General features: G+C 37.4%; 1 protein-coding gene across 1 annotated transcript; it reads left to right on the forward strand.

Annotated features, from left to right (window-relative positions):
- Window positions 1–27,914, forward strand: pld2 (phospholipase D2). The gene is made up of 25 exons (XM_056236922.1): window positions 1–385; window positions 5,392–5,520; window positions 7,235–7,362; window positions 7,435–7,577; window positions 7,710–7,803; window positions 7,893–7,958; window positions 8,933–8,991; window positions 9,108–9,242; window positions 12,745–12,855; window positions 12,961–13,104; window positions 13,226–13,309; window positions 14,244–14,322; window positions 14,490–14,600; window positions 14,742–14,936; window positions 15,059–15,215; window positions 17,114–17,232; window positions 17,338–17,451; window positions 17,578–17,682; window positions 19,078–19,166; window positions 19,269–19,382; window positions 19,488–19,537; window positions 19,781–19,915; window positions 20,674–20,827; window positions 26,462–26,579; window positions 26,964–27,914. The coding sequence occupies exons 2-25, from the start codon at window positions 5,415–5,417 to the stop codon at window positions 27,186–27,188; spliced, it is 2,835 nt and encodes a 944-aa protein (XP_056092897.1). The 5' UTR covers window positions 1–385; window positions 5,392–5,414; the 3' UTR covers window positions 27,189–27,914.
- Window positions 27,915–27,994: the final 80 nt, after the last annotated feature.

Genomic DNA, 27,994 nt, shown 5'->3' on the forward strand with positions numbered 1-27,994 from the left:
GTTGTGGAACGTTTACGCTAATGACAAATACACTTGGGGAATATTTGTTTTAATAAATCAGACAACACTTATAGAGATAATATATTTATGGAATGTTTCTCTAAACGGACCACATTTCTATATGCGCCAGAACGGGCATGTAAAAGGTAGCTGCATATACGCACTCACTTATGGATTCTTGTTGGAGATCATTCTCGGGGCTTTACGGTAAATTCGGCCTCTCAAGTTTGTCTACGTTGAATGTTACAGCAGCAAACACTAACTTACGCCTTGGGAGTTGTGATGGGGGAAAAGTTATCCAGAAGTTTGAGTATAACTTGGAAATAACAACATACGAAACTACAAAGAGCAAAACAAACACTTAATCGCGACAGTTTCCTTGTTGGTGAGTAATATTTAATAAAGTCTTGTTTAGAAAGAGGTACGATCACCGTGGATCGGAAAATGTGGCTTCACACATTTTCAACAGTGTATTGTAAAATATAATTCTTACGCTTGTCCTTACAATCTGAATCCTTTATTTTTATAAATATCACACGATGTTATAAAGCAAATAGGTTTTAGAGTTTCGTTTTATTTGGCGAGTGAAGGGTGTCCCATAAAACGCGAGACAGGAATGTTAATGGTCACGATATGAAGAAGGTCATTGATGCATAAAAATGGATCTGTCCCAAAAACTAGTGAACTGCCTATCTAGACAACATTTGTTGCACCGTAAACGTGTGATGCTCACGGCCACGGGCTAACGTTACACTCTTCATTCCCACATCCTCTTCTTGACTGTTGAAGGATTATTAGTGGACAGCCTCATCCGGGTTGCCAGGAAGAAACAGGTTGGAGAGATGTTTGAAGAGGTGTGTGTGCACTGCTCACGGGACAGAAGAAGATACGAGAATAGTTAGATATCAGTCATAATTGCATCTGTCAGGTCTTGGGGGGAAATCATTTCAAGTATTTGAATATTAGATTGATTTTGATTTACATAATTATGTATTGAATTCATGCATACCCTTCATACACAATTTTACAGACTTAAAGGTTAGTTTGCCCAAAAATTTAATTACTCACACCCACATGTCGTTCCTAACCTTGCTGAAGCTCAAACAAAACGTGCTGCATAACACACGACACGAGAATGAACCTCTTTGGTTCTCGTACTCAAGTGAACATGCTTGAACTTCCATTCACCATAATTCATATGTGAGCTGATGAATATATAGGCCTAAATAAAAGCTTACATTTAGTCTGTTCATCAAAGTGATTGTGTCTCTTCAGAAATTTTGGACTAAACCGTTTTGCAATCACTTTATGATCTTTTTGTAGCATCAAAGTGGTAGTACTGTAGTAGCATTGCTGTCAATCAAGGGACATAAATCTCTCAGATTTCATTAAAAAATATCTTACTTTGTATTCTTAAGACAAACGAAAGTATGGGTTTGGAACAACATGAGTGTGAGTAATTAATAACAGAATTTTTTTTTTTTTTTTTTTTTGTGAACTACCCTTTTCCATTCCAAGTATATCTGTTAATTCATTGTGGTTGTAAGCAGCTTTAGCTGTAATCAGGTAAATTGCTCTTCGGGAAATCACATATTATTGAGTCATGGGCACAGTTCCTACTAATAAGTGATTTGTAGCTGTGGTTTTCATATCTAGGCAAAAGAGTTGCACATTTGAAAATCAAATGCAAACAGCTGCAGTATATCTCGAGAGTGAACTACAAATCATTTTACTCATACATGGTTTTATGATCGGTTTTGATCTGCTATCTTTTTATACGTTCATGATTTGTTTAACATCTCCCTCCCTTTCTTCCAGCTCAAGTTTACTTGAACTTCTCTCTCTCCCACTGTGTCTAGTGTTTCACCTGGAGCCTGGTTGCCTGGCAACAGTGGGCCCTGTCAGCCAGTGCAACACCCTCTAATAGACCTTATTCAGAGCATCGCCATGACAGGTATGAAAGCGAGGCTGTGAGGGATAGACTTACCGTGTTTTCAATGGCATCTGCTGTAAAAAGCTGCACAAGCTCCTAAATCACATTTTTTTCATCTGCTTAAATTTCTTTTTGACAGCAGAACAATCCAAAAACACATGAAATAACAGGACAACCCACTGATCCCTCACAGCCTTGCTTTCATTCCTGTTAAAAATCAAAGATGGCGCTGATATGAATAAGGTCTATACTCTCTCTTGGTATAGCGGCGCCTACTGTTCTCCTCCTTTTGACTTAAAATATTTGAATTTATAATGCACTACCATTCAAAAGGGAAATTTGTTTTTGAAAGAAGTATCTTATGCTCACCATGGCTTAGTTTACTTGATCAAAAATACAGTAAAATAAGTTGTATTACAATTTGAAAAAAAAAGAAGAAAAAATGTAAAATTGAATTTATTACTGTGATGGCAAAGCTGAAAATATATTCAGCAGCCATTACTCCAGTCTTCAGTGTCACATGATTCTTAAGAAATCATTCTAATATGCTGATTTAGTGCGCAAGAAACACTTTTCCTATTACCATTAGTGTTGAAAACAGTTGTGCTGCTTCATATTTTTGTGGAAACTGACATTTGTGAGATTTCAGGATTATTTGGTAACTAGAAAGTTTAAATGAAATATAAATCTTTTACAACAATTTAAAGTTTAATTGTGATCAATTTAACCAATAGTATTAATTTATAATGAAAAAAAAAGTTTGACAGTTGTGTCAGTGATAATGTCAGAGTAGTAGTATCCAGTGTCGTTACAGAACCTCAGAGACATGGTTAATATCATATTACCTAAGGTATCTTACTCTGCTTTGTTAATTACTTACAACAGCACTATTTCACAGCCTGTTCCTGGAGGTTCCCCACGATGTCATGGATTTCTCGCTTGTCAGACATGCCTATTTCAAGCGTTGAAATTTCTACTAATGCGCTGCTGAGTTGTATCAGGTTTGATTAGGGAGAGAGATATTCAAAATATGTGCTTTTGAGGTGGCTTCAGGAACAGTGTTGGGAACCAATTCCTGTGTCAGAATAGTATGTCCAAATTCATAAAATAGCAGGTGAAAAGTCGGATGACTTGCTACTTCCGGCGGGATTTTGAAGTGCACATCTGATGGACACTTTAGGCGACTTAGAGGAGTTGTGAATAGTAGTGAAGCGACACAACTGACGCTGTAAGTCACATGACAGTGAAAGCATGACGGGTGTCGTACGTCCGAATTTCAATTATACTGCACACATTCATACTAAATAGAGCATAGTTTTTAAACTGTCGCAAAGCAAATGTAGCCCCCACTGTACAGTAGGCAGTTTTGGACGCAGTGACTGTACTACATGACTTTAGAAGTAAAGTCCACTGTCAAATCTGCTGAAATCAATCAGTTATCAATTTTTTCACTTTTCTTGTTTTATTTGTCTACTCTCAACCCAAGAATCATTTATATCTTATGATAGGTTAGCGAGTCATCTGTGCCACAGCTGGAGTGTAGTTTTTGTATTGTTTGTGGCAAAGTTGCTTTAGAAATACAATGCAGTTCAGCCCAAAGACCATCTGGATTGAGTCCAGCCACAAGCGCTTTAGCTTTTTTGTCCTAGTTATTTTTACTTGTTCTTAAATGAATACAGATTATGTGATAATAACAGCGTGCAGACAAATACTGCGCCTGTGAATATAAAATACATGCACAGTAATAACAATAATTAATGTTTTAGTCATACATCTTTTCACATATTATGCTATGCGACTTAAATTGCTTTACAATTAAATTCAAACTGTCAAAATATGAAACAAACTTATATATATATATAAAAGGCAAATAAAAGAACCAAATATTACATCACAGAATAAATACATAGAAGATTATGGAACTATTGGTTTCAAATAATATAACAAAAAGCATATAGAAGATAAAATGTGTTGATATAGCTGGTATGAACGGTTAGATGATTCTTTAGTTCCCGAAGCTCCACACCTGCTATTAAACATGTGAACTTTGTGTTAGAAGCCCAGATCTCTATCCATCTCTCTCCTACCTGCAGCACTTTTTAACCCTCTGGTGCTGCTCGTGTGGCGGTCAAAAATAAATCAAATGAATGTACTATATTTTATATTTTAAACTCCCAGAAGAAGGCATGTAGCCGAAACGCGTTGGAGTTTTTTAGATGGTTAATTTGACCAAGCCATAAGAATAAAGGCTTTTTAACTTTTTCAATTGAGAGTGCCTTGGAGTTCTGCTTTCTTTGATGTTTGGTATTTCGTTTCCCATCCAAAGAGCACCTCTATATTAATCAAACGTTGAAGTCCAGGAAGCGCTCCTCTACCCCTCCGGTTTTCATAGTACTATATTTTAGTTCGATAATGTTTTTTATTTAATATTTTGTATTTTTAGGGGATTTTATGGTACTAAATTATATTTATGGAATAGTTATAAATAATTTCTTACCTGTTAATAACTTTTTAAGCATAGACGTGAAAATGAAATGTCCTACTTAAACTGTCCTAAATCTTGATAGCTTAGTTTTGGGAGTGCATTTTTAGTCCACCGCTGTAATATGGACTTCATGGTAGGAGATGGACTAAAATGCACTCCCAAAACTTACTGCTAGATTCTGGAAGATGAATTCTTCAAACAGTGGTGCAAGAGGATGTGGTGCTGGTCCAATAGTCTTCAAAAAACAGTCTTCATGTATTTTATTACACTTCAGCTTGTGATTATTATTAAGTGGGGGTCATTTTTTAGGATGCTTAATCCTGTCTAGGATTCTCTGAGATCCTGACACCTTGCACTTCTGGAGACTCCAGGTAGGTTGCAGTTCTGGAAAATGATGGTGCTGGAGACTAAAGGGTTCCTGATAGTTTCACACTTAATTCTTAATTCTTTTGCAGTTAACATGTGTCTTTTCTTCTCCATCTGTTTTTGTCTGCCCCTGCTGACCCAATGAGCATTTCACTGTCCAATGGTCATGCCTTAACTGCAATTTCTAGTATTGCATCCTTCTAATGGGCATTTCATAATTTTTGACTTTTCAGTATGAGGTTTTTTTGGCTTACTTTATCTGTAAAAGAAAACGTGCCTAATAATTATGCACTCCTGAATATAAGGCGTTTTCATTTCCAGCCTTCATGAAAAATTAGCTATATATCACTTATTATTAAATTATTAAATACAAAATTAATAGTAGTTATTAAGATTAATGTGATTTGGAATTGGTAAAATGTGCCTGAAAAAAAAACATTATCAGAAAATCAATGTGCCTAATAATTCTGCACGCACTGTAGTGTCTAGTTTTATATCATGTTAACGTTTCGCATTTTGAAAAACTATGTTGAAAAAACAAAGTGAATTTCTTCTTTTTTCCCCTCTTTGTGTGCGTGGGTGTTCGTTTGTTGGTGTGTTTGCACAGGTGTGTCGTGGTCCAGAAGCCTTATGGCTAGTCCTGAGACGAATGCAGCTCAAAGGTGGCGAAAATGTGTGGACACCGTGCTGTGCGACCTTACTGAGGATCAGCTGAAATCTATCAAAAACAACAGTGGTGAGACAAATCACTTACAATAGTGTTTATTAACAGATCACAAAGTTTAAAACCTGCCTGTAACTCTCAAGTAAACCCAAAAGACCATTATCGTTTAGTTAATGTCTTTTTACTTTGAGCTTGAATATGCACCACAGTTGTGCACACAGTTTTCATTCGCTTTTTAGCTTGTTCATTGCTTGCCTTATAGCTATGATCACCATGTAAATTGTTTGCATACCTTTCTGCTGGCTGTCCACACCCTGATGAACAAATTCAAAACTTATTGGAATTTTTAGTCTGTTTTATTGTTTTAATAGTTTAGACATTTAACATTAATAATTTATCAGTTTTAAATGGAACAACATGAAAATAATTATTGGTTTATTGGTGTTGGCTAAAATCTTAATATTAGCGCATTACTATTTATGGAGTGTGGACTATATTTCACGGGACAGCAGAATTCTGCTCTACAAAGAGCACAACAGCTCTTTTTTATATACATATATTTGTCACAAGACCGTTTACCATTTATATTTGCAGTTACAGTGTCACGTACCAAGAACACAAAAGGTTTTCTGGTATAGACAATCAAGACTCTGACAATGTGAGCTGTAAGAAAATTTTATAGAAACCATGTCTCAGATGTGATCAAATAATTCCAGTGCTCAGTTTGTCATTGCAACTAAGGAATTTCAGGGGACAGGCATAATGCTTGTGACATTTTCCCAGTGTTTATTTTATTACAGAACAAAAAAAGTTATTAGTTATTTGCTTAACAACTCACAGTTAACACACATACTTCTTTTCAATCACTGTTTTGTCTCTAAGGACAAAAGATTATTTATGCCACGTCCACATGTCAGTCATGCTGTATGAACAGCTATTGGAAGTTTGACAATGGGTTTGTTGTACTTCCTTGTGAAAAAATTGTAAAACATGTAGAATACAAAGAGAGGAGTGACTGGTTTCACAGCTGTTTTCTCTCATTCACATACTTCTAGAAGGATTGTGTTCTTAAGCACAACACTGAAACTCAGTGACTTGTCTGATCTTTGACCTCTGGTGATATGACATTGTTGATACTGAGGCCTGTCACAGTGGCTGGTCTTCAAAACACAACGAGGAGGAACGGAGGGGCCAAAGTCTGGGATTCAAATCTAATGCAAACCTGAAAATAAACAAAGAATTATTATGGTGTACAATACATAGTTTTTCAGATTCTGCACTATTTCTAGGTCACTAATCAAATAAGGAAATCTGTGACATTGATCATGTGACTCTTTGTACTGATGGTAAGATATTCTCATTGAAGTACAAGATGCTCTTTGGATCATTTTAAATCATACCAGTGTTGTAGTCTCTAGACCAGCTCATTCGAGTCCGAATCAAGAACGAGTTCAAATGCTCCAGAGTCCACGACAAGGCCAAGACCATGAAAATATGGTCTTTAAATCTGAGTCCGAGAGCATGTTTTATGGCCTTGGTCTTGTTATGAAATTGGGAGCATGTGGACTCTTCTGGTCGAACTCGAGTGAGCTGGTCTCGACTATAACACTGGGTTTTACACAAACTTGTGGAGTTAATTGAACTTTCATTAAAACAGAAGTTCATGATGATTTTTCAATTAAACTTTTCACTTATATTGTTTTGCATTTTTAGTATTAAGTTAGGCAAATGAAAAAAGCATTTTCGCAATAGTGGCTTTATTCTTGTCTTTCTGTGTCTCTATCAGAGGAGCGTGACTTTTTCGTTGTACATCATCTAGCAGACCTGAAGGAGGGAGCCATTCCTCCTCTCATTCATGGCACACCTATCACCTGCAAAGTGGAAAACATGGAGCGATACACTACACGCTCCAAGGTAGGTTTGTGACTTTTTACTTAACAGTGTATTGTTGCGTTATACCTGACAGTCTAAATATCTTGTTTGTAGGTAAATGTGTGCACTTTGTACACAGTCCGTCTGACACATGGTGAGTTCACATGGACGGTGAAAAAAAAGTACAAGCACTTCCAGGAGCTCCACAGAGACCTGTACAAACACAAAGTGTTGCTACAGTTCTTGCCTCTGGGGAGGTGAGCGCGTGCGCACACACACACACACACACACACACACACACACACATGCAAATTCACAACGCTTTCATTTGTTTGGCCTAGAGTTTTGACCTTGTGTTTTCCTTTCATTTTGCTTGTGATTTGAATTAGATTTGCCATTCAGAGACAACAGATGGCAGGTTTGACAGAGGACATGCCGACTTTACACGGAACCGATAGAATCAGGAGAACGTCCAGCAAACCGGTACATATGTACTAAAGCAAAGCATCACTTCCCTCCAAAAGTTGCTCACCCAACGTGTTGTACAAGGTGTTTATGTTTGTGTTTTCCAGAAATATCTCGAGGAATATTTAAACAACTTGCTAGAAAACACCTTCTACAGGAATTTTCATGGACTGGTGAGAAGCATACACGCACATACTGTAAATATGTATAATCACCCTACCCCTAAAAGAAAGACTTTACAATTTTAGAATTAAAATAAACATAATTTAAAAGAAATAAACATTATTGTAAAAAAAAAAAAAATCATTTGACTGGTATGTGGTTTGGTTTTAACTGATATTCATATACCTTTTGAATACTTTTCTACTTTACATACTGACAGTTATCCGTCCTTCAGTATTGGGTCTACTGAATAATAAAAAATAATGCATATGTTTTTATTGTTGAAATCGAATAATTATTTCGTTATTGTGCCAAAAAGCTGTATTAAACACTTTTCTGGATATTGGCTATTGGACAACATAATAGTAATATGATAATATTGGTCGATCTGTAATGTTTTATTAAGGATGTCCTGAATGTCTCCAAAAAGACTGTCAGATTTAGCTTTTAAATTCTGGAGACAATTTTGGGTAACACTTTATTTTAAGGTGCTTGTAATAAGCAGTAATTAACAGTTAATAAGACACTTATAAGACCTTATAAGATGCATATAAGATGCATATAAGCATTAACTACTTCATATAAGGGTTAATTAAAGGTTCAGGCCCTGAAGAGATCAGGGAAACTACTCCCTCTTGGGAAGGTACATTTTTTAAGTGACTGGGAGTTTGTGTTACCATTTATGTTTGTTCGGCTGTTCTAAAAGTGCAATGTATTGATACTTGAGAAATTTATTATTTAATTTAATTTATTTATTATAATTAGTTAATGCTTATATGCATCTTATATGCATCTTATAAGGTCTTATAAGTGTCTTATTAACTGTTAATTACTGCTTATTACAAGCACCTTAAAATAAAGTGTTACCCAATTTTGTATTCTTAGTGTATCCGAGTTGATCCCCTCACACACACAAATACAAAGCTACAGAGGATTTTGGTTGCATACATGCATACTAAAATGTATGTGTATATCATGCTCTCAGTTAGACTTCCTGGCAATCAGTCCGCTGTCCTTCATCAGAGACCTTGGACCCAAAGGCCTGTGAGTACAGACTGTGTGTGTTTCTTCTTTTGTGATTTTAGTACTATTCCATTGTTGCTTACATGTATTTCTGCAACTCTTCTTTTAGTTTTTGTTTGTTTATTTGTTTGTCTCAGAGAAGGCTATATTCTGAAACGGTCCGGGGGTCACCGCATCCAGGGGCTCAACTGTATCGGACACCATCAGTTCTGCTTCCGCTGGTCCCGTCGCTGGCTTGTGGTGAAGGATTCGTTCCTCCTGTACATGTCCAGGTGAGTTCACTACAAAACAAATAAGCCCACATGTGAATTGATATCGGTTACCTCACATTGCTTCATGCTATTTTATTTTGTTTCATGTTACAACATACACTACCGTTCAAAAGTTTGGGGTCGGTACGATTTTAAATACTTTTAAAATAATTCTCTTCTGCTAACCATGGCTGCGCTTATTTGATTAAAAATACAACAAAAATCAGTTATAGTATTAAATATTATTCCAGTGTAAATCAGCTGTTTTCTGTGTGAATATATAGTAAAGTGTAATTTATTCCTGTGATCAAAGCTGAATTTTCAGCATCACCAGTGTCAGTGTCTTCAGTGTCAAATGATCCTTCACAAATCAGTATAATATGAGGATTTGATGCTCAAGAAACATTTATTATTATTATCAATGTTGAAACAGTTGTTGGTCTGTCAGTTGTACTTTTTTTTTTTTTTTTTTTTTTTTAGGATTCTTTGATGAATAGGAAGTTCAAAAGACTTTTGTAACATTATAAATGTCTTTACTGTCACTTTCGATCAAATTAATTATTCCTTGATGAATAAAAGTATTGATTTCTTTCCTCCAAAAAATAAAAATAAAATTCTCTCTGACCCCAAACTTTTGAACGGTAGTGTAAATATTTTTAATTCATTGTCCTTTAGCATGAGTCATATTTACCAGAACCCTTTATTGTCATGTGGCAAACTTCTAATTTTACCCTCAGAAACACTGATTACCACATCCAGCAGAGATACGCTACATCCAGCATGTTTCATCTATGCAATATTATACAATGTAGGGTGGAAAGGATTGTCTTTCAAAACAAATATTGATCCCTCTCAGCCTGCAGCTTACTTCCTACTTCAAAATCACAGAAGGTTATAGAAAGTTTAAAGCTATAGTTTAAGATGATATAGGAGTTAGTACTTGGATTAGAAGCCTGTCAAACAGGTTCTTCCCTTTACTATATCAGTTATAGAGGTCATCGGTGTTGTGTCATTAACCAGAACAGACACTAGGTCTATTAAAGGACTATCACAAGTGTGTATTATCGCTAATAGAATTTAAGATACATTTGCACAGGTCAGGAGTGTCACATGTAACCACTCGGTTGCACAGCACTGAATGCCTCTCTCAGTATTTTAACAGCATTTTAAAACACTGCAGGAAAGACATTTTCAGGAAATGACATGACTCATAATTGTTCCTTCTACATTTGCAGCTTGATCCTGTTTAAGTTATTTGCTGTAACCATGCATTATGCCTGTATGCCAAACAATTCTAGAAAACAGAACGGTTTCCTTGAAAACAGAGGTGAAACTTTGCCCAGCCCTTTATTGTGTGCTAGTAAAAAGCCCTGAGGGCAGTGCTCGAAGTGGGCTGGTATGCAGTAGGCACTTCTATATTTTAATCTGGAGCGTACTTTCACTTTTTCTTGCGTACCTGCACTTCTCCCAGGTTGTCGGTACTCTGACTGCCCCATCATAAAATATATTGGCCAAAGACTGACAACCTCAGAGGCTTTTCAATGTCGTGCTTGTTTACATATCTTCATAAAGGACAATCAGAGCAGGGATGGAAATTAGCACTAGCCACCAGCCAAATGCTGGTGATTTTTGTGTTTTGGCTGGTAAACTCGCTTCACCTACCAGCCACCGTGGCGGGTAAATAAAAGTAGCATGCTGTTTCACCCGGACACTTTTAGAGGAGGCACACCTTGAGACTTTACCCTATGGAATAAATGCCTTAAGTATTGTAGATCTTGTAGTATTAATTTTCACATGCAGTTACACATTGTCGGTTAAAAACAAGAAGGTGGCTGGTAAAAACGTTGAGTGGCTGGTAGATTTTGGAATCCACCAGCCACAGTGGCAGGTGGACAAAAAAGTTAATTTCCATCCCTGGATCAGAGGTGTTGTCTCTGTGGCTGACTGGCCTCATCTGGGTGTGGACCTCCTCATCAGTTGTTTATATATGTTTGACATATACAGTATATATTATTAGCACTATATATAAAACTTTCTTCCACTATTTTACACCTTCTCCACCTCTCATAATTACTATCGTTTACTATTCTTTTTAATGTTTTTGAAAGAGGTCTCTTATACTCACCAAGGCTCCATTTATTTGATCAGAAATACAGTAAAAGCTGAAATATCGTTGAATATTATTACAATTTATTTGAATATATTTTATAATATATATATTTTATATAATTTATTTCTGTGATGGCAAAGTGGAATTTTCAGCATCATTACTCCAGTCTTCAGTGTCACATGATCCTTCAGAAATCATTCTAATATGCTAATTTGCTGCTCAAGAAACATTTCTTATGATTAATGTCAAAAGAAGTGCATTTATTTGAAATTATCTTTACTACTATCATTTTAATGCATCTTTCCTGAAGAGTCTTAATTTCGTACTGACCCCAGACTTTTGAACGGTAGTCTTAAAGGATAAGTTCACTTTAAAAAAAACTTTTGCTGATAATTTACTCACCCCCATGTCATCCAAGATGTCCATGTCTTTCTTTCTTCAGTCAAAAAGAAATTAAGGTTTTTGATGAAAACATTCCAGGATTTTTCTCCATATAATGCACTTTGCTGGGCACCAAACGGTTCAAGGTCCAAAAGACAGTTTCAGTGCAAACTGCAAACTGTTCAAAGGGCTTTAAACGATTCCAGACGATGAATAATGGTCTTATCAAGCGAAACGATTGGTCATTTAAAAAAAAAAAATCAAAGTTTAAGTTTAATAATGTCAAATGCTCGCCTTGCTCTGTTCTGTGATGCACGTTCGTGACTCTCCTGTTCGAACTCGTTCATCAAAATGAACAAATCTTTTTTCGAGTCATTTGGTTCATTTAACGAACGAAATGAACGAATTGACTCGGAAAAAGATTTGTTCATTTTGATGAACGAGTTCGAAGAGGAGAGTCACACAGAACAGAGCAAGGCGAGCATTTGAGCTTATAAAACCTAAACTTTGTTATTTATTTTTTAAATGACCAATCGTTTCGCTTGATAAGACCCTTATTCATCGTCTGGTGTCGTTTAAAGCCATTTGAACAGTTTGCAGTTTGCACTGAAACTGTCTTTTGGACCTTGAACCGTTTGGTGCCCAGCAAAGTGCATTATATGGAGAAAAATCCGGGAATGTTTTCATCAAAAACCTTAATTTCTTTTCGACTGAAGAAAGAAAGACATGGACATCTTGGATGACATGGGGGTGAGTAAATTATCAGCAAAAGTTTTTTTAAAAGTGAACTTATCCTTTAATGTATAATCAATGTGAACCTGACGAAATTATTTTGTTCTTTGTATTGCTTTTGAAATCATATATTTATACTTTTTATTCTGTGTATAAAATGCTGCTGGAGTCTGCTCTGAATAGACTCAGCATTTGTTATTGTTTGTTACAATACTCATATTTAATGTGGATTAATATTTAATGTTACATTCTAAATAATGACTAATGTTTTTGTTTTCTATCATGGCTGTGTATGAGCAGAGATCCCGGCAATGTGTCGTTTGTACTGCTTTATGACCCTGAGCTGAAGGTGTTGGTTGGACGTGTTTACACTGATACTAAATATGGCGTCTGCATCGAGAACTTCAGCAGGTAAAACAGTGGAGACCAATATCAGGAAGTCTTCCCACTACTGATATAGACAGTTTTACAGAGGCATGTGTAGCCACAGCTGGTGTGTGTGTGTGTATTTTGTAGGAAGCTGGTGATTAAGTGCAATAGCTACAGGCAAGCCCAATGGTGGAGTCATGAGATTCGGCGTCTCTCTGAGCGATGTGATTTCCTCCAGACCCATCGCTTCGAAGGCTTTGCCCCACCCAGGCCGGACACCCTCACAAAGTGGTGTGTGCATATACATAATATGTCCTTGGATGTACTTCTGTTCAAAGAACATTGATTGATTGATTGACTAGTTAGATAATGAAGTGGGTATTGAGTAAATGACTTACTGGTTGATTGACAGGTACGTTAACGGGAATGGCTATTTCTCTGACCTGGCTGATGCACTGGAACAGGCCAAGGAGGAGATCTTCATCACTGATTGGTGGTAAGTGTGCTACCACACACACATGTACAGTAGATGGCCTGAGAGCGTCAGTTGCTCCATTTGAAATTACATACTGTCAGTGTATGTACAGCACTCCATTTGATGAAAAAGAGCCTATTTTTTTGACCATGTGTGGTATATATACAATGCAGACATACTGCTTCCACCATGTTGGCATTGCTATGTGACCCACGATATTGGTTGCATCACTGTTCTCCGCCATTAATGAATATGAGGATTATTCCTCTCCTGTGGCCTCATGGGATAGTAACATGTTCTTTGAAACACAGGTCATCTAAGTATTTTAACCCATGGCATGGACATACTACTCATGTGACTTACTGCCTTTCGTATGCTAAAAAACTTCCATTCAATGGTTTGGGATCAGTAAGTTTATTCTTTTATTTAGCAAGGACACATTAAATTGATAAAAAGTGACTGTAAAGATGTATAATGTTGCAAAGATTTTGTATTTCAAATAAATGTTGTTTTTTCTAATTTTCTATTCATCGAAGAAACCTGAAAAGTTTCAGTGTTTCCACCAAAAAAAAGCAGCACAAAGATAAAAATAAGAAATGTTTCTTGAGCAACAAATCACCATATCAGAATGATTTCTGAAGCATGACACTGAAGACTGGAGTAATGATGCTGAAAATTCTGATTTACCATCACAATAATACATTATTTATGTTTAAAAAAAACGGTATTTTTGATCAAATTAATGCAGACTTGGTGAGCATAAGAGACCTCTTTTTAAAACATTAACAAATTTTACAAACTCCAATTTTTTTTAACCATAGTTAACTTGGGAAGTAGGCATTTTCGGATGCTGGGAATATCTGAGATTCAGTTGTACAATATTGTGTTGTCATTGTTGAATGTTGTGTTGTATGATTGAAAGTGCTGTGAAGACATTTGAGTTTTCTCTCTGCAGGCTCAGTCCAGAGGTTTTCCTCAAACGTCCAGCTACAGGAACATACTGGCGCCTGGACAAGATTCTCAAACGCAAAGCAGTATGGGGGAAAACTCTTTTACATTACATTTATTCCTTTATACATTTCATAAGTTCTCTCCCCTATCTATCTTAAAAAGCAGTCCATCTGTCAAACTATGTAAATGTTTAAATATGTTGATTGCTATAAACTTTAACATTACGTGTGTGTGTGTGTGTGGTGTTTAGGAACAGGGAGTGAAGGTGTGTGTGTTGTTGTATAAGGAGGTGGAACTGGCTCTGGGTATCAATAGCGGCTACAGCAAGAGAACACTAATGAACCTCCACCCCAATATTAAGGTTTGATTTACTACACACATCTGCTCATTCTGCTGTCCTCTTCTCCCTCCCAATTTTGTCATTCTTTCACATCATGACAGATGTCTTATTGTGTGTTCTTTTTTTATATAGATGATTCATTCTATATTTCTTTTGCCCTAGGTGATGCGTCACCCTGATCATGTTTCCTCAGTTGTGTTCCTCTGGGCCCATCATGAGAAAATGGTAGCCATCGACCAATCAGTGGCCTTTGTGGGCGGGTTGGATCTTGCGTTTGGGAGGTGGGATGACAGCGACTATAGGCTGAGTGATCTGGAACCCCCAAAACCAGCCAGTCATGCAGAGGCAGGCCCAGAGGTACAGTTGTGACCAGTAGATATGGTGATATCCTTAAATGATCCCGTACTCTTCATCTCTCCCTGTTTCATTTCTGTCTTTTAACTTCCCTCTCCCTCTCCCTCTCCCTCTTCCTGACTCAGTCTGATACTGTGGATGGCTCTGCAGTTCCTCTGACAGTATCTGCGTCAGAGTGTGAGGATGAAGTCGATCTGAGCTGTAATGCCCTCTTGTGGCTGGGAAAAGATTACAGCAACTTTATCAAGAGAGATTGGACACAGCTGGATCAGCCCTATCAAGGTACACAGTCCAATGTAGACTTACATCACTACTTACATACATTTTTTATTCTTTTAAATAACCCATCTAACACTTGCATATCATTGCTCCGATCAGGGCTTTTGGGGCCAATTACAGATCACTGGAAGCAGGATTGGTTGATACGATCAATGAAATAAATAATACTACATGATAAATAGAAGGCTTCAAATAGACCCACTGAGGTTATTTAGCTATTCTTAACAACAATGTATTTTAACTTAAGTATAAAAACAAATGAAGAGGTGAGAAATATCACGAATTGACAACTCTTTATTTACTGGCAAATAACATGTGCAACATATTCCATTACCTCTCTTAGAAAAAATAAAAAAACAGAACAGTCTTTATCAACAGAATGTTATCAAATGCCTAACAACTGCATAGTCTTCACTGTATAAATTAAATATAGATTAATCCTACTAAATCTACTAAAGAGCGGTTGAGTGATTTTCTCTTTCTCTTTTCTTGTTTGATTAACATTAATGACACAGACGGCAGCGGGAATATTAGGCTATGTTTACACGGAAACGATCTGAAGAGAAAACGCAAAAGTGGCGTTGCGTTATCACTTTTTATTCTGCGTTTAGACGAGCGTAATGGGTGGGAAATCCGCGTGCATACGGTGACGCAAAAGTGTGTGAAATTCGATGTAGTATGCACTCCAGGCGGCTAGGTGGCAATGTGAAGCACTGCCACACAACAACACCAATATCTTAGAATATTTTGTACAACTGCTGAAAAGACTCTTGTATGTTTTTCAGAGCTGCTAGGGCAACTTGAAGGTCCGACGTATGGAAATAATCTGACATGTTGGTTGTTATTTCCCTGTACTGGCGCATGCATGTGACGTAAACGCGTACGCGACGAGAGCCACCGTGAGCAGATTTGCGTTTTTACCGTTTAGACGGGAACGCGACGGTGGAGCGTTTTTAAGATTTCCACTCTGGAGGGTGGTTTCACTTTTTTGCGTTTTTAAGCCCCCAAAACGCCGTTGCCGTGTAAACGAAAGCCACATCCGATAAAATATTTTTACGTTTTCACCCGGAATCGTTCTCGTGTAAACGGGGCCTTAGGCTGCTATCACTTTACGACCTAATGCACGGATCCAATATACTGTTACACATGTGACTAATTTCTCAAACCTTTATGTTCACTTAAGACATAACCAACAGTATTTAATCGTATACTCCCTAAGCCAGGCATTTTGACATATTTCTGTGTGTATTTATCCGTTTAGGTGCGAACCCGAAACTCAAAGTTCACTTTGCTTGTCTGTGTTCCACTCCGTCTCTTAGTGCACGCACAGAAAGTCGCTTGGGGAACAATTTCTATTTCGCGGCTTAATGCAGTTTTAATAACTCTTTTTATCATCGAACACATGCTGCAGTTTAGCAACAGTAGACTGCATTCTATGACAATCGCTGATCTAGCTGATTCGAACATTAAGTTTTGCTTTTAGGGAGGAACGAAAGTGCACCACTGTGAAGGAAAGAAATGTAGTAAAATCACACAGCTCGAGTTTCTTTCTGTCATGCTGTAGGGTTGCTGTCGTCGCAATTTCTCCACTCTCTGCAAAGACGTTGCAGATGTATTGTCCTTTTCAGACACCTGGTAGAACTGCCAGACCGGTGAATGCAATGATTTGGTGCTCAAGGTTTCAATGTTGAAAACTGTTGTGCTGCTTAATATTTTTGTGGAACTCATGATACAGTTTTTTCAGGATTCTTTGATGAATAAAAAAAAGTTCAAAAGGACAGAATTCTTCTTAGGATTATCATTTAAATATCATTTGATGTTTATGCTTTGCAAGAACAAAGATAAGGGAATATTGAATGTGGGTATAGCCAGTAGAGTAGCTTCTGCTTTTCCCCCCTCAGACAATGTTGACAGAACTCAGGTGCCACGCATCCCCTGGCGAGACCTGGGTGCGGTGCATCATGGGAAAGCAGCCAGAGATCTTGCACGACACTTCATCCAGCGCTGGAACTTCACTAAGGTCAGAAATCAAATGACTAATTTTATTGATTGTTTTTGGATCTACATGCACTCTGGAAACTTCTATCGTTGCATTTTTCTTCTTATATTCTATTTGTCTTTTAAGATCTTTAAGAACAAGTACAAGGATGACTTCTACCCGTACCTACTGCCGAAATCTCACTGCACAGCAAATAAGCTGCCATTCACAATCCCTGGTGTCACAAAAGCCTCTGTACAGGTACATGTGTGTTCATGCAGTTTTCCCTTCTCTCCCTCTTTCCCCCTCATTTAATTTATTTTGCTTTTTGCCATCATCATTTATTTATGTCTGTTTCTCTTTCATACTCCCCTGTTTTTCTCCCAGATTCTTCGTTCTGTCGATCGCTGGTCCACTGGCACATGTGAACATTCAATCCTCAATGCCTATGTACATGTTATTGAGAACAGCGAGCATTACATTTATCTAGAGGTAACACTCATTCTATGACCTTACCAAAAGCATTTACCTCTGACTCATAAGACTTCACGCACACACAGCTGAACAGACTCTGTGTTCTGTTCACACACAAAGTCTCAGTGTTGTGGAGTTGTTTACAGTGTTCTCTCCCACTAGGATCATGTGATTCTACTGCATTCAGCTGGCAACACACAATACTCTCTGCTCTTGCCTCATGCTCAGAAACAGTCAGCTAAACTAGGAAGAATGGAACAGATATGCTTCAACTACATCCAGAGGAAATGTTTATGTCCATACAGAAATAATAATAAAAACAATATTAACAAGTATTGAAAGCTAAAACCTTTATATTTAAAAACTTTAAATTCATCAACAAACACTGGTGTTGTCCAGACTCAATTATGTTCTACAATTTACTTTTGTATTTATTTAATATGGATATTAATTAATGAATATGAATTATATAAGATTATTTGAGAGGTATTTTATAAGAATGTTCCAATTATTATCTATTTTCTAAAGAAAACAATGTCAGGCTTAGTAATTTATAATTCTGTACTACACATATCTAATTAGTCTTCTAGTATGCTAGATTATAGAAGTAAATTGAGGCTATCCTAAGTTTAAGAGTTTATTTATGGTGATTTTTATTGGGATAGTTCACGCAGAAAATTCTGTCATTTACTCACCCATATGTAATTTTTTAACTTGTATGTCTTTCTTTCTTCTGCGGAGCACTAAAGAAGATATTTTGAGAAATGTCTCAGTGCTTTGTTGTCCATACAATGGAAGTCAATGGTCACCAAAACGGTTTCGTTACTTCAAATATCTTCTTTAGTGTTCTGCAGAAGAAAGAAACCCAAACAGGTTTGGAACGACATCAGGGTGAGCAACTGATGATTTAACAATAGTCTTTAAAAAACATGTCTTTTTGGGAATATCTTTTATTTATATAAAATATTCATAAACATTTGTTTCTTAGGTAAGGCAATAGTGATCTTAAGGCTAATTCACACTGCACCAACAGACTATTACCGACGATCGCCATATTACAGTATGACATCTCAGACTTTCAATGACCGGCGCGTAATGCACTGATCTGACAAAACCCGACGAACATGTCTGTTGCTGTTGGTCGACATCTGTAGGTGCGGTGTGAATAAGCCATTACAGGGAGAATGTTACAGTAAGAATGTTTTGTGAATCTGGCTCCTGGTCGTTGGCTGTAGAACATTTAGTAAGGCAGCTTTACTGGAAATAGAACTTTTGCAAAGATCACATGCTGCAGCCCACCATGTCCGTTTGATGCTCTTAGACAATCACATTATTTCAGTACCAGATGCCCAGAGTTTAGCAAACAAGTGAGACAAATGAAACAAACCCCTCTCTGTCCCTCCTCTTTTTTAGAATCAGTTCTTCATCAGCTGCTCAGATGAGAAGAATGTACACAACACCATCGGGGATGCTATTGTCAAACGGATCCTACGGGCTCACAGGTGTGTTACCTCTGTGAAAATAATACAAGTTCAGTCAAATAAAATGTATTCTGCAGTGTTTCTTATTAGCATGAAGTGTACGCTTTGTTTGAATTGTTATAGTGAGGGGAAGAAGTACAGGGTGTTTGTTGTAATTCCCCTGCTGCCCGGCTTTGAGGGTGACATCAGTCAGGGAGGAGGAAATGCCATTCAGGCTATACTTCACTTCACCTACAGGTACACACACACACTCCAGCCCAGCTAAACAACTACATTAATACACACTCTTGCCACCCAAAATATGCGATCGTGTTTTGCTAAGAGAACTTTTTCTGTGTGTAGAACGATTAATCGAGGAGAACACTCCATTCTTTCAAGATTAAAGGAACAAAGTAAGTATCTGGCAGAAACATGTTTAGCTGTCTGTAATTCTGCCACTCCGGTAGAGTACATTTTTGAAAACTGTCTTGTTCTCCATCTGTTACTTTCACATTTGTCTGTTTATTAGTGACTAAATGATTTAGTTTATCTGATGTTGTTGTTTTTAGCCATGTATTATAACATTCTACTCATTAACCAATCACAGTAATGGTTTACCATTTATTGTTTTAATGCCCGTCTCATCTTCTCATCAGTGCAGGATGAATGGACACAGTATATTTCTCTGTGTGGTCTGCGCACACACACTCAGCTCGGGCAATCCCCTGTTACAGAGCTCATCTATGTCCACAGCAAAGCCCTTATCGCTGACGACCGTTGCTACATCATAGGTGAGACATTTGGCTTCAGATTAATACAATAAGACACAAGAGACTATGTCTATGACCCAAAGATTGATGTAAGACAGATTTTTAAGAAATTATTACTTTTATTTAACAAGGACACATTAAATTGATACAAAGTGACAGTAAAAGACATTTGTGTTGTTACAAAAGTTTTATTTTTTTTATAAATCTAGGCGTCAACCTACTAGTGACCGTGTTTACTCCTTTCTTTTCAACCATTGGATAGGATTTTAAAAAACGGCTGTTTTTATTTCTACTTCTGACGAAGCGCTGTTAAATATAGGTGAAAAACTATGACGCAAAAAGAATAAATAAAATGCTTTCTTAAAAAGGCAAAAGAACGCATGCATGTTTTCTTAATATGATAATTAAAACCAACAGACTAATGAAAATGCGGGATATTATCTCAATATACGACGTGCGGGACAAGGGGTGAAAATGCTGTGCCGTACACCGCAAAGCGGGACGGGTGGTCACCCTACCCACAGACCCATGGTGGATAATGGTGAAAATTAATCATCATCAAAGCTCAACTTCAATCTGCTGACCGTCTTTAAATAATTTATTTTATATAGGTTTAACAAAGCAACATATATAAAGTATCCCTGGGGTATTTGCACCTTGGGATGGGATTTTGGGAATCGCTGACCCATGATACTATTTGCATGAAAAAGCTCCAAAATCCACCTGTACGTTCAAATTTAAAGTTCTTCAAAATGTCCTTCCTCTCCTGTTGTTATCAGGGTCAGCCAACATCAATGACAGGAGCATGCTGGGCAGTCGTGACAGTGAGCTGGCAGTGCTGGTTGAGGATGAGGAAAGAGTTCCCTCAGTCATGAACGGAGAGGACTACCAGGCTGGACCACTAGCACTCGCCTTACGAAAGGAGTGCTTCAGGTGTGTATACTTGTGTCCAAAGCAGCGACAGAGATGCACCAGAGCATGTATTTAAAGTTGACAAGCTTTCTGTGAAGAAGTCAGAAAGAGTCGCAACCACCAATCAAACCAAATCTGTCAAACACATATACTATATGATACTTACATCAGAGTCTTCTACAGTCATGGAAACACCTGAAATTTTAGGGAATTTTAAACTCAGCTTGGAAAAGTCATGACAATTTCCATAGTGAATGAAAATGTCTTTGGATATGCTTTGCATGGAGGCTCAGAAAACTGGATTCTCCAGCGTTTCCAGCACTGAATCTACAGCGCTATGGCATTGTGAGTTATCAGTCTGAATCCAATGTGATTCAGACTGATAACTCAGGTTGTGTACCAAAAAATAAAGGCAAGAAAAGGTCTTTCTATTGAGCTGTCATCGCAAACTGCAAGCAAGAACATATATGCACAGTGCAACCAGTGTACACTTCCATTTAAACTTTAAAGGTTTGGGGTTGGTAATATATTTTAATGTCTTTGAAAGAAGTCTATTATGCTCACCAGGGCTGCGTTTATTTGATTTAAAAATACAGTAAAATATTGTGAAAAGCTGAATTTTCAGCAGCCATTACTTCAATCGTCAGTCACATGATCCTTCAGAAATAATTTTAACATGATGATTTGGTTCATAAGCATTTCTTATTATCAATGTTGAAAACAATTGTGCTGCTTAATAGTTTTTTTTTTTTTTTTGAAACCATGATACATTTTTTCCCCCAGCATTCTTTGATAAATATAAAGATCAAAAAACAGCATATTTTTGAAATAGAAATCTTTTGTAAAATGTTAAATATCTTTACTGTCACGTATAATGTAATGTGTCCTTGCTTAATAGAAGTATTAATTTCTAAAAAAAATTTTTTAAAAAACACTTATTGAGCTCAAACTTTTGAACGCTAGTGTAGTTAGATTCACAACAAATGAGTTTTATGAGCTAGATAATGAATCGTTCAAGACGAAGCACAAATCATGATTTACTGATGTGATTCATTATGAGGTACGGCTGTTCAGCCTGTAAGGCACAAATATCTTCAAGACTAGCTGACCTTAATGACTGAGACAAATTAAAGAAATGTCACGAAATGTCAAGCAGAATTAATGGGAAATGAGTAACAGAGATATGAGTATGATATCATTAGTAGTCATTAGCCAATCACGTTGTATCTTTTCGCATTTCTTCCCATGAAATACCTTAAACATAGTCATAATCCATCTCTTTTACATGAGAATGGTTCTGTAGCTATGATAGATCTCTGTTTGTGCAGTGAAGCACCTCGGCTTCCCATTTTGTCCAACTTCTCCCCTGTCTGTGTAGGAGTGTGTGAGTGAAAGAGAGAGGTGTGTGTGTGTGAGCAGAGCAATTTGTGTTGGCACACTGCGTTCCATACTGCCAGCTACCAGAACATCTCTTGGTTGCCAAGGGAAACAGTGAGATGCTTCTAATGATGTGTGCCTGCAGCACCTTTCACTGCTAGCCTTGGGATGTGACCTCAAGTGATTGTATTAATGTCCATCTCTGGGTCCTATTATTTGATTGAGTTATTCCACTTTAATCTCCTCACATAATAGTTTTCACATTTCACATTTCTATTTGCTCTGAGACTTTCCGCAGGCTTTCTACACCCCAAGGGTGCACTGTATCAGTCTAAATGAGTTTGTTGATATTTTCTTTTTTGATGTTGACTTGTCTTTAATGTATGAAGTAAAATGCTCTATAATTACCTCTTGATATGATATGATTAAAAATTGAAATAAGATGTAGACTGAGATTTTTAGTCCTAGTTTAAGAGCATTTGATTCAAAGGAGGGTTTTTTTAAACTTTTGTTTGGTCCATGTAAGCATATATATACACATCAATCACACTTAGACCACTTTGGGGCTGTTTACACCTGGCCACTTCATGCGTTTTCTGTGAGCGGATAGCTATCCGATCGTGAAAAGACCAGGGGCCTCATTTATAAAACTTTGCGTAGGATTTGCGTCAGAAGTGGCGTACGGATGAAACATAGGACGTGCGTACGCACAGAAATATTCGGATTTATAAAACCGTGCGCACGCACATCCTACGCATTTTTCCCTTAATAAATCACAATCAATTCTAAATGTAGCGCAGCTTTTGCGGCTTCATGTCACGCCCATAGTTGCCCATAAATAGTCCGTGAAACGCCCATAAGTTAATATTCATCGATTGCGAAATCATGGCAAACATAGAGAGGAAATCAAAAAACGTAACTTCACTCAATGTGAAGTAGAAGTTATCGTTGGCGAGGTGGAAAAGAGGAGAAAAATGTTGTTTGGAGGGCACAGTGTGGGCATTAGCCTACTAATGCCAAAAAGGCACTTGAGTGGCAAAAGGTTGCAGACGCCATAAATGCTGTAGCCTCACAACCTCGGACTGTGGCCGAAATAAAAAAAGAAATGACAAGCTACAGATGTCGGTTATAATCTACTTGGAAATGGGAAATAGTTCAGCGCAAATGTAATTTCTTGCAGCTTTCTGAATGATTGAGACATAGGTCTACGTCATACGTTATTTTATCAAAAATAAAACAAACTAAAGGCATATGCATGAATACCATGATTCCGTAGCTGATGAAGACATTTTTATTATGATAACAACTTTCCCCAGTGGACAAATAATACATCTATCTATCTATCTATATATGAAGAGTTCAGATGCAAAAGCCTCTAAGTGCCATTTGAAATTTTCTTCTAGAATGATCATTTTTATCAAGCCTGTATATTAAAGTTCAGTAATTCCACTTAAATGGCAATGAAGATTACCTATTAATTGTCATTTAAGTGAAATTACTGAACTTAAATATACAAGCTTGATAAAAATGATCATTCTAGAAGAAAATTTCAAATGGCACTTAGAGGCTTTTGCATCTGAACTCTTCATATCTCCCTAATTATCTATCTCCCTAATTATCTATCTATCTAATTGCATCTATATCTGCTCCGCCTGACGGACACATTGGCGAGAATATCAGTTTTGTACATTATTTCGTTCTGTTTACCATCTTATTTATGAGGATGAATTGTATAACATGCCAATATTATTGCAGAACCTATTTCACTTTTCTTTTTGCAAATATGTGTTAATTTGCATTTCTGTTGCAGATCGATCAAACGGGTGTTCGTGTATAGGCTGTTAATTGTAAGACTTGCTTCGAGAAGTCTTCGTGATTTATTTTACACAACGGTCTACAGTTTCACACACTTTCACGTGTTTCTTCCATCTGCCGACGGTGTCAGAAATTTTCTCATTTCACCCGTTTTTGTGCGTACGCCTGGGTCAGAGCTTGCGTGAAGGACCGCACATTTTACCGTCAAGTTTGCTTTTTATAAATACCAATTATTGCGTAGAGAGCGGCGTACGCCTTCTCTTGTGCGTACGCAACGTTTATAAATGAGGCCCCTGGTGTAAATGCCCTCTGAAACGCATTCGAGACGGATTTAAATCCGATCGCTCAAACCACTTCAGGAGGTGGTCTGGGCCGCATTCCAGATGAAACTGGTCAAGTGTAAATGCATCTGGTTGTTGAAACCACATATGTAAAATTTAACTCCTCACAAAAATGCTAAAAAATAAACGTGTGAGAGCGTGTTATATAGGCTATATGTCAACAGTTATAGTCAGATATGACGTCGCTACTGCAACACGCATTACCGCAGCTGAGCATCTATTCATCAAGCCAACGTGCAAACTATCGCAAATCAAAGTGAAAGTAAGTCGCAGACGCTTAACAAACTAATCATCTTCATTAAAAGTAAAGAAACGAAAGGATCTTACCAGGGCTGTTGCCGGTGTTCTGACGATTCATGCTACCCATCGAGATTTGCTACTTACTGGTTATGCGCATGTGCAGACTCAGTTTTTTTTAACAAAAGGCACATTTTCATGTGTTATAAAGTAATTTCCCTTTAAAAAATGATAACTACCATATGAATATTTGTACGGTCAGCCAGCTGAAGAAGAATAATTGAAAGTTTCAGTTACTAAGGAAAGGTGTGCTTTGACAAGTCAATATTTGATGATAATTTTTACTTTTCACACCGTTTAAAAAATAAAAACAGTAGTATACAGTAGCTACTCATAACTTAGAATTGTATTATAATTGTATTTCACATAATATTAATCGACATTCTGTGATCGATTCGCACTACGGTAGCATTTTTCGACAAGGCAGCACAAATCGTCAGAACACCTGCCGCTCTCTCTTATTGCGGTCTTTGATTTTGAAATTAGCTGATGATCAATAAAATGCAGCTCATATCTGTTGCTTTCGGTGACGTGCACTCCATTAAATCTGCATATAGCGCGGGAATTGAAGATCGGATTTATATCCGTTTTGCAAAAACACATTTATGTGACCAGGTGTAAATGGAATCGTTTTGATAAATCAGATATCCGATCTGAGAAAACGCATGAAGTGGCCAGGTGTAAACAGCCCCTTAGATTTTAAGCGAACTCTGGAAAGGGGGAGGGGGGTTCTTACGTGATATATGGTTTGTTTTGAGGTTTTGCCTTGTGAAACATAATTAAAACAATAATGATACATTTACATGACAACGATGTACTACAAACGGAAAAGTTGTTTGCTTACAGACAAAGCTGTCAAAACGATCCCTGTTCACACAGATCTGCGAAAACGACTGAAAATGCTGCATTATGCTGCAAATGCTAAAATAAAAAACAATCCGCCTATAGACCAATTTTCAGTTGGTAAACATGGTGACGTTTTTATGTGGGCGGAGCTTAGGTGGTGGCAGAACGATCCCTCTGGCCGCTTCACTAACGTAAAGTCTGCAAGTTTTGTTAGGTTTTGTTTTGCCTAGCCAGCACCATGAAGACGACAATGTAAAGAGTGACATTACGGTGCAATTTTAATGAGGTGAATATTTTCTAGAAATAAAAAGTTGCAGATAAAGCATATTAATTTTTCATTGATTCTTGCACCCAACAACACAACAAGATGACATTTAATAATAAGAAGAATAATTTAAGATCCTTATTTTGTAGCCGAATCTGTGCTGGTTTGTATTTGCCGCCTCCAGTTTTCCCTTTGTTCTGCCACCAGCTAGCGCCGTGACGCAACTGTGACGTCGGCTGGAAATTGGTCTTATAGACTGAACATGTTATATGATGCGCATGACATCACCGTTTTAACACATTCGCTTTTTTGTAGTTTACGCGGAGACAATAATAGTATCGTTATTTAAAAGTTGCACTTTAAAACCTGTTTTCAAAAGTTTGCGTTTGTGTGTAAAAACGCCATTGTTGTGTAAATGAATGGCCAAAATGCATAAAAAGTTTTCTGTTTTAGTTGAAAATGGTGTTTTCATTGTAAACGACCCCTGAGAATAAAGATGTACAACATTAAACTAGCATCTTATTTTTTTAGTTTATTTATTTTTATTACAACATAAGTACAAGAGGTACTTATCAGCTTACTGCACATAGAAGGGCCTTTTAATATTGTCTTGGACAAAGGGGGCCTTAGAGTAAAAAAAGTTGAGAACGACTGCTCTAAATACTGTTAAAATAAACTAACTGTCTAAATTCACCCTTTACCTCCTCTCCTCAGTGTACTTCTCGGAGCAAAATCTGACCCAACTCTGGACATTGATGATCCAATCAGTGATCATTTCTTCAACAATGTTTGGAACAAAATCGCCCAAACCAATGCCGTCATCTATGAGAAGGTGAGGGACAGACCTTGTGTTCTGAATTCCTCCACACCCCCTCTATGCCATTTATGAATCTGATGTCTTTAACTAAAGGTTTTCATTTAAAGTCACTGTGCTGGGTTTGAACTGATACAAATGCATTGAATGCATTGCAAGTCTAAACTATGACAAAACCTGCAATTACTGTAATTTGCAGGTTGTGCAGCAGTCCTGCAGACAATAGCACCACTCCCATGCACTTCTATGCTATCATTACCCAGATATTTACACTCACAATGCTAATCCCAGAGATCTCGATGGTTGCATGTTCTAGTTATGGATTAGATTTCTGGAATCTTTTCACCTTGAAATAAAAGTTGGCCAGTGGATGTACTGCAGTACCTTTTCTTCACTGTGCAGGTCTTCCGATGTCTTCCACTGGACTCCATCCGTAACTTGCGTGAGTTGCTGGGGAACGTGAACACGGAGAATCTCAGTCTTACCGACCCGGAGAAAGCCAGAGAAGAATTAAAGGCCATCCAGGGAATTCTGGTCCATTTTCCGCTACATTTCCTTTGTGAGGAGTACTTGCTCCCCTCACTTAAAAGCAAAGAAGGAATGGTTCCTATGGATGTGTGGACGTAGCAGGGAAAAGCATCAAATAGGTTGAAGTGTGCCACTGAAACATGATTTCAGAGTTTAAAATATCACACGTCGGCTAACTAAGCTATAAGCTGCTGCCACACTTTTTTGTCTATTCATGTTTGGACTAACGTAATGGTAGTAAATGTTAGCTCTGAACACTAACCCAAATACAGTGTAGAAACACATGCTGATCTTATATAAGAAGATAAATGCGTTTATGTTAGGAGAATCACACGGTGCAGTTGCTAATTTTATGAAAATACAATGAAATGACATCGATCTTCTCCCCAAATGCCCATTACGGCCACAGATGTCATGATCTGAGTATTTAAGATGGCCGAGGATGTAAAGTGCTGCATATTATCGAGGATAAAATGAGGAACAAGGAAAGGAAAGAAGAGAAAACAAGGCAAAAGAGAGAGAGAGTATTTTTGATGACTGAGGAACAGAACGTACATTTATTGTTGTGAATGTGTGTGGGTGGATAGCATTGCTTTACCTTCTTTTCCCTCTCTCTTTATTTCTTTATTGCGTGCACTACACCTCTCAATGCAGTGGCAGCAAATCTGTCAGAACATTTGTGGTTGTTATGGTGACGGTTATAAAGAGCTGACTTGGTCTTGGCTGCTGAGAGAGCGATAGAGAAAACGAAAGAAAGAGAGAGGAAGACGAGAAGAATCAGGAATAAATAGACAAACCGTAAAAACAGGGATAACTGTGGGTGCTGGCGTCAGGGCTCCAGACTAACTTTTTTCACCTCCGTCCTGAAACCGTCCTGATAAACAATTTGAACCGTCCTAAAGTGA

Source organism: Rhinichthys klamathensis, unplaced genomic scaffold (genome assembly GCF_029890125.1).
Source record: "Rhinichthys klamathensis goyatoka isolate OS25496 unplaced genomic scaffold, OSU_Roscu_1.1 h1tg000473l_1, whole genome shotgun sequence".
Taxonomy (NCBI): domain Eukaryota; kingdom Metazoa; phylum Chordata; class Actinopteri; order Cypriniformes; family Leuciscidae; genus Rhinichthys; species Rhinichthys klamathensis.

What these genes read in the sequence shown, in the direction of transcription:
- pld2 (XM_056236922.1), top strand. Translation starts at nt 5,415, where the DNA reads ATGGCTAGTCCTGAGACGAATGCAGCTCAAAGGTGGCGAAAATGTGTG. An exon ending in GATACACTACACGCTCCAAG is followed by an intron (nt 7,363 to 7,434) that starts GTAGGTTTGTGA and finishes TCTTGTTTGTAG; the next exon opens with GTAAATGTGTGCACTTTGTA. An exon ending in TTCCTCCTGTACATGTCCAG is followed by an intron (nt 9,243 to 12,744) that starts GTGAGTTCACTA and finishes GTGTATGAGCAG; the next exon opens with AGATCCCGGCAATGTGTCGT.